The sequence below is a fragment of the Parasteatoda tepidariorum genome, chromosome 11, assembly GCF_982258835.1.
Source record: "Parasteatoda tepidariorum strain Cologne lab strain chromosome 11, Ptep-v5.0, whole genome shotgun sequence".
Lineage (NCBI taxonomy): Eukaryota > Metazoa > Arthropoda > Arachnida > Araneae > Theridiidae > Parasteatoda > Parasteatoda tepidariorum.
In genome coordinates, this window is record NC_141765.1 from 31,527,265 (window position 1) to 31,539,657 (window position 12,393).

Consider the following 12,393-nt stretch of genomic DNA (forward strand, 5'->3'; position numbering starts at 1 on the left):
TTTTATTAAGCAACTAAACAAACAAAAGGATTTAATATGCCTCTGGAAAGGCACCCTAAATAAAAAGGAAAAATAAAAGGTCCTCTTCTGACAAAAAAGAGATTTTGCTTCTCTATGTTAACCTACAAAGAGTAACGTGAAAGTAATTTTATTTTTATTAAGCAACTAAATAAGTTTTATGAATACTTTCTGTTTTATTTTATTTATAAAATGTGCTTTATTGAATCTAGTTCACAGATTTTAAATTTTAGGGTTGTACGAATTTTTAATCATAGGTTTGAATTTGGAAGCTTTTGTGATAACTTTGAAAAGTTTTGAAAATACTTACATTTTTAAAATTTAAAACTTCATAAATGGTTTGATATTACATATTTGAATGAAATGTCGAACTCAAAGAATACATAAAATTCTCCTAAAGTAGAATTATATGAACTATATTTATTATATGAACGAAACTTAGTAAATGATCTCAATTATTTTATAAGCGCAATTATTGCACGAACTTATGGAAGTAGAATCCCCTTTTTCTGTTTAAACAAAACCCTTAGTCTGTATAAAAAGTGTTTAAGTTGTTTAACTAATAATTATTGTTATTACTAATAGTTATTACTAATAATTATTGTTAAATATCTATTACTTCTAGGAGTGGTATTTAGCACTGCGAAGTTAGTATAAACCATTAATATGATTTTTTTATTTTAGAATACTTTTGAAATTTATATTTTGATATATATATGAAATATGTAGTTGAGAAAAATACAAGTTTTAAGATAAAAAAATAAAGTTTATATTAAAAAAAGAAAGTACTTAATTGCGAAATATTCCAGCATTGTCACCCGCTTTGAATAATTAATTTTGAATGCGAAACAACTATTTGATCTTATTATGGAAATCTGTTTTAATAAAGCATCGCAAAAATGTCAAAAGTATTTTAATAATGAAGTTCTAAACAATCTCTTTATTAATAAATAAGTGGAATAAAATAGTGATACCCAACAAAAATTGTAAAAGTAGAAATAATATATTTGAGCAAATAAAAGTTTTCGTTTAATATTGCAGACACAAACGATCTGCGTTCCCTATAAAATATACTACAAAATGAAAACATGTAGAGCGTGACGAAGGAAAATTTTATCTACATTTCATTCAATTTCAATTGGTTGCAATGCTTGCTTTTTGAATTTTTTGCCCGAAGGTCTAAAAGGGTGTTGATTTGATATTGTTCATCTTAAGCAGACTACTGTTGCTTTTGCCGAATCTTTATTTTTTTTAGAAAACCTGTAACGGTAGTTGTTATGATAACCTTGTCGTCATAGTAACTCTTTCAATCGACTTTCGATTTCCGCTTTTTTCTCAGAAATATATAGTACTATAGATAAAGAATAGCAAAAATAAAAAAAGGAATCAGTTGAAACCGGAACCCCCTGCAATATTTACAGCCTAAAATAAAGAATAATTTAATGACATGAATAATACAAATCTAACCAGCTCTTTCCAGACGAACATTTGCATTTATAATGTAACTAAGGACAACCGAGATAAACTTTAGTTTAGTTTTTAAAATTTTGACTAAACTATAGCACAAATTATCATTTTATTGAGCCCCATGCAAGAGTAACATGTACCCATCAATAAGTAAATAGTGGCAAAAGATTTATTTAAAATAAATTAACTATTTAGATTCAGAATTACTTTATTTGATTTTTCATAATAATTTTCCATGGAAGTAAACAAGCTTTTAGAGCTTTAGACGTAACTTTGATTAAACTATTAAAACAATTGAAAAGAAATCTACATGGCAATAATGAGAAGGATACAACAGTTTAATAAAGTCAAAATATTATCAGACGTAAAATTTTAAAAATTCTAAATGAACTGCGCAAAATTTCATAAATGTTTAATATAATCAGAACTATTCGAAATATTTATAAAATTTTCTAGTATAATCAAAATTAAAGAAAAGTTCATATATTGAATAATAATTCAGAAATATTATGATGAAATGACATGAATAAATATTCTTCTTACATTTATTAGATAAATACTTAATGTGGTTAAGACTACAAGGATATGGTAATATTTACTGTGTTTCTGACTCTATGGGAACACCAAAAAGCACGGTAAATTTTACCGAAGCACTTTGGAAATGACTTGACAATACAATTAGGTTTTATTACTATGTTGTTTAGTAGTAAATGTGGTAAGATTTGGTAATTTTACTGTGATATCTTAGAGTTTGGCATAATAATCATTTAGTCGGTAAAATTTATTTTCAGTTTTATATCTTTTCTAAACGTGTGGTAATAAAACTATAATTTGGTAATTTCCGAGAACCCGTTACCATACAAAATGAAAAATTACCAAATGAATGGTTTAAGTACCATATATTCTTGTAACATTATCAGAATTAAGTTTTTTTAAACAGGAAATGTCATTACCATTCAAATAAGAAGGCGTACTAGCCATTTAGTCGATTAAATTTATTTTCAGTTCTGTATTTTTGCTAAATGTGCAGTAATAAAAACTATAATTTTATAAACCAGAATTTCCGTGAAACCGTTATCATACGAACTGAAAAATTACCAAATGAATGGTTTAAATGCCATATATTTTGGTTATATTATCAGAATTGAGTTTTTTTTTTGCCAGAAATATCCTTACCATACAAGTACTGTAACTTTACCAGAATTATTCCTCTCGCCAGGTAAAACAAGTTTCAAAACTTCTAACAGTGTACATGTAGAAAAATTATTAACTAATAATTCATTATTATTATCTACCCTTACATTATTGAGGATTCTTATAGCATTAACTATTTGCTATTATATTTTATTTAATAATAATTTTACCATAGTTTGTGTCATAAGTGTTATCGTCTCCTAATCTTGTATTTTACATGCTGTTAGTAATAAAGATCTAAATCAGGTTCTTTTTCTTTTCTATAAAAATTCTATGGGAGAAAACGGTGTAATATTAAAGAGAGTACTATTAATAACTGTGCTGTTAACTACAATACTGCAGTTAACTCTTGTATTAAAATTATCGGTGACAAAAATACTTGAAAGTTTTCATAATTTAAAAAAAAACAATATTATTAGAGTGATGAAGACATTGTACTGATATCTATATTAGAACACGAAATACAATTTAGTTTCGTTTCCTACTTTCATTGAATTTTGAGTATTTTCTTAAAAAGTTTAAAATATGTGTCGGGTACCCCTTCATATCATTTCTTGGCTGAACAGTTTTTTGACTGTTCAGCCAAAAACAGTCGAAAAACTGTTCAGGTGATAAAACTATGCAAATTTTGAATTATAGCTCTTTGCTATGTAAAATTTGTTTTTGATCTTAAAAATTGAATCAGATATCATTTTCAAAAGAAATTCACACCTTTTATGTGTAAATTACACGTTTTGATGCTTTGGTTTTAGTAAACAGTAGTCTTCCTACAACAAAATCTATAGCGAAGTTTTTAATCGGATTGTTTGATAACATCTAAAATATTCCCCATATAACAAAGTGATCTCAGACAGTTTTTCAGACATTATTTTTAGATTTTAATTTTTTTAGGAATATTTCATATATTATTTTCGAAAAAAATTGTAATTTTCGTGCAACCAATTTTTTCTTACACGTATCAGTTTCTGAAGTCACTTGCATTCTTCATTCCAGTGTTACATAATACTTTATTTTTAATTAAATATCATAATGACACATTTTTAAGCTTATCAAACCACTAAAAATTTTGTAACATTTATTTAAATATAGAATACCTCTAACTTTCTTATAACGATGAACTGTCTAAAGCGAATTTTCAAACTGGATTTCAACCTGGTCAATTTCGTTATAGAGAGACTCCACTGTCTAAAGTCTCAAGCACACCATAATATTGAATTTTCAATTATTGAAAACTTATTATCAATATTTAATGAAATAATATCGAATAAGTATTCTTACTCACGTGATAAATGGCAGGTCTTCCAAGATAGCGATCAATCAATAATTTATGTGACGTATTTGAAAATATGATCTAGAGCCGAACCAAGTTAGCGAAGAGTTTGAGAAATATCTCTTTAACATATTTAAATAATATTTGAGACATTTATCGAAGGAAGAATTTTTTACATTTTACATTCAAAAATATCTTTACCCCTACCGAAGAAAGAAGCATGTGTTGGTGATTCTTTAAAAATGATTAAATTGAAGACTTTTTTGATGTTTATAAACTTGCTTATTTTGGAGATTTTTGCAAGGAAATGATTGAAATAAATACATTGAAAGGACATAATAAATCTGCATTTGGTTTACATTAAATAAGAGTTACATAATAAAATAACAGATATAATTTTCTCCGAAAAATTTCTTCGATCTCTTAAATATAAAAAATTTAAAAACTAAATTTCAATTCTGTTTTGTTTCCAGTCATAAATTCAAAAATAAATAAATGAAGTAGGTTAGTAAAAGTAGCAGACTATCAAAACTACAATTCAAAAAAATTCCGGATCAAATTACAGTAAAATGTACCGGCATCCTGGCTACCAGTGATTTTATAGTAAAATTCATTTCTACCACAAAATTCATTTTGAAAGCAAAATTCAATTTTACCATAAAATTTTTCGGAACAAAGCATCTAACATAAAGGAATTCTTACAGTAAGATATTTTCTAAAATCCCTGTAGTTAAATAATTATTAATGTAAAATATATTGGATAAAATTTTACAGCAAAAATGGATTTAGCTGTAAAATTAATTTAATGGAGGAAAGATGTACCAGTACTTTTTACTGTAAATTGGGTCTTGAATTTTTTTTCTGTGTATAGTAAATTAGGCACCAATAATGCACAATTTCCAAATCAAAGTTTTACTTTGAAAGCATTCGGTCAACCACTATTATATAATTTTAACAACATCGCCTTTCATTCTAAAATATGGAATGATTAGCAGAAGTGAGAAATCAAAAAGCAAGCAGAATGAAATTTTAAAGATAAGCATGTCAGCAAAAACAGCACTTCATCAGGGGACACACTGTCTGCTAACACACTGGAGCTTTTCTGCAGTCAGTGGTTAAACCAAAACCTAGTTGTGCCCCGAGGCCGCAAAATGGAAAAACTAAATAAGAAAATGCAATACCTCAAAAAATCAGATATTGAGATAAAGATGAAAATCCAATAATACACAAAAACACAAGTTAAAAGTACACGGAGAAAACATTCATAAGAACACGTCTACATGTAAGAAATATATAAAGAAAGTTAGAATTAGAATAAACAAATAAAATATAAATTGCCAGATCTTTAAAAATTTAAGTGAAATTAAAAAATATATATTGCTGACTCCTTTCGAAAAAGAACAAAGCATTCAATGATTAAAAGAATTATTCAATAAAGTGCTGCCATCTATATTCCTCAGGAACAAAAAATCCTTACTTTCGCAGTACAGGCCTACTTATGTGTACTTCAATATCAGCCGAATTTATTGAACTTTTTTAATTCACATTGAATAAAAAAATTGAAATCTGAATTAAAATTTAAACAAATCTGATTTGATTATTTTTGATTGTAATGATTTTGATTTAATTAAAGATATTTATTCTAAAGAACTCAATTTAATAAAGACTAATTCAGATGTTAAGGGCTCCAATTTTCCTGATCTTGAAATTAAACTTCATAACGATAAAATTTTGATTGGATTATACGATAAAAGAAGATAATTTAAGTTTAATGTTGTTAGTTTAACAAATTTCAATTTTCTACAAATACTTTAAAATTCTTAAAAATATTTTGATTGGTCAAATTCTTTGGTTTAAATTTATTTGAAATAATATAACAGATTTTCTTTCAGCTATTAAGAATTTCAAAATTACTTTAGATAATAATAATTTTCCTTTTAATAATTGTAATTATTTCTTTAATTCAATGCTTTTTAAAGAATTTCAATTAATTCAGCCGTTATTGAATCCCGTAATGTAAGTAGGCCTATGAGTTGAAATTAGGAATTTTCGTTTTTGAGCAATATATATGGCAGCACCTTATTGGATGTCTGATTTTGCTTTAAAGGGTGCAAAAACGCGAAATTTGTAATAAAATTTGCATTTTATCTATATAAAAGGATCCTACATTAATGCAGTTTTATTTTCGGTTGTCATCACTTTAACTACATAAAATGTTGTTAAGTTACGCATATCCTAATGATACTCGAATCATAATGACACAATTTGAAAACTTTCCAGCATTAAAAGATGCAAAAACTAATGAGTTCTTAGAAAAAAAAAGCGAAATCTACATTATAAATATATATAAACGATCCTATTTTAACGCAGTTTTATTTTCATTTGTCACTACCATCACTGCAAATAATGTTGTTAAGTTTTTCTGTGAAACGAATAAGGGGAATTCGATCGTGGCATCGCGTTGGAAATTCTTTTGAATCAGGCATTGATTCTGCGCTGAACACCTCAACCATAATGCAACAGAAAGCTCTTTCACCTTTGTTGAAGAGGCAACAAGTTTTTGATCAATAAGTTTGAATGTGTGAATAGGACTCCTTTTTTCCACACCACTCTCACAGCAAATTCATCATCTCTACATTCTTGGAGGCTATTCCAAATTCGATAAGAAATTTTCGCCTTAGTAATTGCTATTTTCATTGAGAAAACATATCGGTAGATATTATTTCTTGTTAAAATTTAACAGTAATATGTAATTTCTTTGAAATATATGAATTTTAAATAAAGTAACTTTTAGAAAGAATTAAGGTACAATATAGAAAAAAATGTATGATTTATATTATTTTTTTCACTTGAAGAAAAATATATATCGTTCTAATTAGGCTTAATATAAGTCTTTTTTTCCAAAGTTGATTGTTAGTTAATTAACTTTGCTTTTTTTTATATTTTTTGTATCTATTTTGTTTTTATAAATTTTAATATTTGCATCAATCTACTTAAATCAGCCTTATAATATATGGAAAATGCTTTCGAAACAACTTTTTTTCGTTTAAACCTTTTCAAAAAACATTAAGATATCAGATAAAAAAAAAATCTGATTTTTATTATTTCTTTTTACGCTTGAGAAAATAAATATTTTCGATTCAATTAGATTCATTGTGAGTTTTTTTTTAAAATTTTTTTTTTGCTTTCTCGAAAATGGAATGCTCATTATTTGACTTAACCCTTTCCCAGATTGTTTTATATTTGCTTTTTTAAAATTTTATAATTTGCATAAATCTATTTAAGTCAGCTCTATAATGTGCACGAATCATTGAAAAATGTTTACTAAAGAAAGATTTTTTCTTTTTTCTTTAGGCATTTTTAATATATATATATATTTATATATATATATATATATATATATATATATATATATATATATATATATATATATATATATATATATATATATATATATATATATATATATATATATATATATATATATATATATATATATTGCTATTTAAGGTTTTTTTGAACAATTTAAAATTGATGTTATGGATGTTACTTAAAAAAAAGGGAAATTAATAATTTATATTTGAAAAGTATTAAAAGTACAAAAATAACAAAATCAAATTTAAACAATGTTATCAGTTTTTTTTCTGGAAGTAAATAAAATATCTTTATAAATACATTATTTATTGTAAGAGAAATTACAAATGCTATTTCTAAATTCATTCTCCAAATATGAAAGCAAAACTACTCAATGTACACATTTGTTACTTCTCCATAAGTCAAAAATGTTTATTTTTAGTAACTACAGCGAGCAAAATTACTCCTGAAAAGAATACTTTCCCAAACAAACAATACATTTTATTTTCTTAAAAAACATGCTAGTATTGCCATTCAAATGATGGATAATAAGGATAAAAATATATAATGGTCTTTCTGTCCTGTTTTATGTACCTTAGAAAGAGAAATAAACATTGAGGCAATAAAGAAAATGGAAGACAACTGGATGTAAACGGACACTAAAATATTCTTCTCAAATCCTCTCTTCTTCACAGAACTTTTTGTCTATTTTGGGTAAGTTGAGCACTAAAAACGCTACTAGTAAGGAGAAGGCTGAATTATTTTTACAGAGTTTTTGAAGTACTTTAAAAATCATTTAGGTATAAAGGGCAAAATTAAAAGGAAGAAAATACCGTTTGAAGGAAATAAGGTTTAGTTTTATAGCACATACAAATTATTCTTAGACATGTCGTGAAATGATGGGCTTTGTTTTTTTGTAGTGGACTGTAGGGAAAATGCCAGGAACTGGTATTTGAAAATAGTGAATTGGCACTTTTGATTTTTCGCTAAAACCGGATATTACACCAAATTACCTAAAATAAAAATTAAAAAAAACTGAACGTCTCAATAATTTTTGACTTAATGATAAGCGCAATAAAACGCAATATTAACGGTTTGTAATGCTAAAATTTAGTATGTTTACGAAATTGTGCAAGCGAAAATTAAAGTTACTGTATCAAGCACAAAAATATACTTTTTCTTAATTGTGCTTTATATCGCACCCTTCTATTGACAAACTTCAGTTTTCTCAAAAAATGGATCGGGGTAGCAACAATCTGAGAAATAATGTCATAATAGTCTAGACAGATGAGAAGTTGAAAGCTTGATCTTCATAATGTTAATTTTACTTTTCGCACATAACAATTTCCCTATGTGCGAAATCACAATACACTGGGAAAAAAAGTATGATCAAAATTACCTGAATATGCCAATAATTAACGTATTTCTGACTTGATGGAAATACCAAAAAGCATGGTGGTTTTTACTGAAATGCTTTGGTAATAACTTTTGTTAAAATTAACAATCAAATATGATTTTTATTGCCATGCTCTTTGGTAGTAAACGTGATAAAATTTGGTAATTTTAACCAAATGTCGGTAATTTTAATAGTACAAGTAGATAACTCAAAAATGTTCAGTTTGATAACTTCTATTTTATTTAGTAAAAATTAACTTTGTATCTCGCTGGTTAATTGTTTTTTTTCCTACATAGACTATAATTTAACAAATACCAATAACTAAAACTATAGGAAATGTGCATTTTAATTGTAATGCTTTTGGAAAATAAGCCTGCAAAATACTTGTAGAGAAGGCTAGGGCCCACCTAGGGCTATAATACCACTGAAGAAGAATATATAAAAATAGGCAATATAGAGAATGTATTATTTCTATATACATAAATGATATAAGATACAAATGAAAATAATTAACATTTGAAAATATATAAGTTTTACATATTTTAATAAATTAGTTAATATACTATCGTCGATTTTATGAAATGTTTTTTTTCTTCTGTCTCTCGAATTTCACATAACTTTAAAGTTCACTCTTTGAAAAAATATTTGTGTAGCTGTAAGAATTACACTTTTGCATGATCGTTGAGTCCTGAATCATTGTAAAGCATTAAAAATCAATTTATTTAGATATTTCTCTTGGATAAAAGTATGAAGCTAAACAATTGAAGTAAGCAAATTTTAGGAGGTATTGTACAATGTTCTGCAAACCATAGCGTTCCAATAACCCCTAACATGACTAATTAGCATGCAGTAGTTTTCCGACGTTTTTTTAAATTTTTATTATCAGTTCGAAAATATTTTAAAGCTTTCTTTTTATTAAAATTTACATAAATTTAAAGAAAATGTAACGGAGATATAATTTTTTTTGTTGAAAATTCATTTAAAATGTAGGAATACATCATTAAACTAGCTGGAATATAACAAAGAAAACACATTACATTTTTTTTATTTATTTCCATAACAAACTAGTTTCAAATATAACAAAGAAAACAGGCATTTAGCATTCTTTGATGGATTCTCATGTCATTGTTTATTGTTTGCAGGTCATGGTCTTTAAAAAAAACATAAACGTTCACACATTTATGTTTTATCATTGTTCTGCTTCCTTTTTAAAAAATACATCCTCATGAAATAGTATTAGAGCAAAGTGTTTCAACCAAGCATGTTTGTATTTTTATTCTGAATACGCATCCTTATACATTTTTATTAAAACGGAGTCAAATGGGGTTGGAAGTTATTAAGTAAGTGAGCATCTAGATGTCTTTATTTTACTATTTTATTATTATATATGTATTTCTTTTCAAATTATAGAGCATTAAACAAAAATGTAACATTCATTAACAAATTAGCTCAAAAAATATTACCAAGCTTGCTATTATCGTTTTTTTTTATTGCAAAAATAAATAATGTCGAAAAATAATAACATTTAATTAAAAATTAAACTTTTTGCTAGTAAAAAATTTGTTAAAATGCAAAAGTTAGCTTAGTTTTTAAATTTGAATATTGTTTTTTTTTATTATAGCCAATCAGAGTTGAAAATTTCTCTATCATTTGAAGAAATATTGCAAAATCTTAAATTGTATTTGAAATACATTAATACAAAAAAAACAAGAAATGATAAATTCGTATAATTTTTCCAAAATTTAAAATGGTAATTACATAAAACTGCTGATTTTCTAGAAGTTAGTGAAATAAGCAAAATATACTGGGGAAAAGTATCAAAACTTATTTATTCTAAAGCTAAACTCAAATTTTAAACTAGGTTTCTGACGATAATGTCAAAAGAACTAATTTGAGCCAAAGCCCAGATAATTATTATTATAAATTTAAAATCACGAAAGTTTTTGAATTATTGGAATTTGAAATATTTTTTAAAAATTAATTATTTGTACAAAAATGACATTTCGTATAAACATAAACAATTACGAAAAGACTTATTGGTGGGAAAAATTGATAGAGCTTCCAGAATTTCAGTACCCTATTAAGCACGAAATCATTCGTTCTTGCATTAATCTATGAATGCGGAATTATAATAGTTTTATTTAAATTTTGTTATTGAGACTAGTAGAGATTTAGGTGATTTAATAAAAACGAAATATCTTCATTAATTTCCTTGATTAAAATAATTTTTTATAAATAGCAATGAGACTAGTCAAATCTACTAAACTAGCATTTGTTACTGCTGATCGACAAGTTATTTGGTATTTTTTGGAAGTTTTAAAAAATTTACAACATAGTGACAATTTATATAGGTTTGGGGGTAGTTGTCACTCTTTACGGGAGTGTTGACATTTACATAAGTCGTGAATTTTAAACTTGGAACTGGACTAAAGAGAGTGTGAAATTATGATAGCATAAATACATAATTTGTCAATATTAGTATTATGTAATAATTGGAAATTCAGTAACATTGTAAAATTTTTATAATTAACAATTAATAAATTAATATTTATTATTATTTTAATTCTTAATAATGAAAACAATATATGAGGAATGCTGACGTTTACATAGGTCTTTAACTTAAAATTTGGAATGGGACTGAACAGAATATAAAATTATGATTGCATAAATATATATTTTTAATACTATTTAAAAACTATAAACAGTACGTAATTCAGTAATATTATATTATTTTTATTATTCATAATCAATAAATTAATAATATTTATTAATATATAAATTTTTAATAATAAAAACAATGTATAGGGAATTCTGACTTTTACATAGGCGTTTGATTTTAAATTTCGAAAAGTACTAAACAGAGTATAAAATTATGATAGTATAAATGTATAATTTTTTAATATTAAAGTATTGAAACAATTATTAAATTAATAATATTTAATTTTTAATCATTAACAATACATGAATTAAATAATATTTATTAATTTATTAATATTGTTATACTAATAATAGCTATTTTTTAGAAAAATTTTAATGCTCAAAAAATTAAAAAATATCATCTTTTGAAAAATTGCATTGGTTGTGGTGATATCCTCGCGTACGGGATTGACCTGGTGCAATGTTTTAAAGGGTGCTATTGCTTGTAAAAAACGTTAAATAGTATTTATGGTTATTAATAAGCATGGCAAATTAATATATTCAATATATTCAATATGTTGTTCTAGTGATCGCGATACTTATATATTTTAGATCAATGAGATTTATTTTCGTGCATTTTTTAAAGACTATACTGAAAAAGAGAAGCTAATATTGTTCAATTTATATTATTTAATCAATATTTAGAAGGAAAGGAAATTAATTAAACACAAAACAATTTACCAGAGAAACAAGTATTTTTGGGGAAAAGTTTTATATTGCATTCAAAATTTAAAACAAACCACAATGGCTGAATGTAAACAAGAGCCCGATAGAGTTTTATTTTTATAACCTTGTGCTAAAATGTTTACTGTAATCAATTCAAGGTAACAACAGAACTATGAAACAGAAACTATGAACTAAACAAACTATAAAAGCAAACTGAAACTAGAAACTATGTCTGACAATTTAAAAGGACGAATAATATTGCCGAAATAAACAAAATTAGAAAAGATTAATAAAACAGCTCCAATCACGGAATCTGTAAAAAAAACTTGAA

General features: G+C 25.4%; 1 protein-coding gene across 1 annotated transcript in view; it reads left to right on the plus strand.

The window, feature by feature from the left end:
- The first annotated feature begins 9,892 nt into the window (after positions 1-9,892).
- Positions 9,893-12,393, plus strand: part of LOC107448937 (U-scoloptoxin(19)-Tl1a) — a 60,634-nt gene continuing 58,133 nt past the window's right edge. The window contains exon 1 of the mRNA XM_016064309.5: positions 9,893-10,039. Within this exon, the coding sequence (XP_015919795.1) occupies positions 10,020-10,039 (20 nt within the window). The 5' untranslated portion in view covers positions 9,893-10,019. The remainder of the gene's footprint in view (positions 10,040-12,393) is intronic.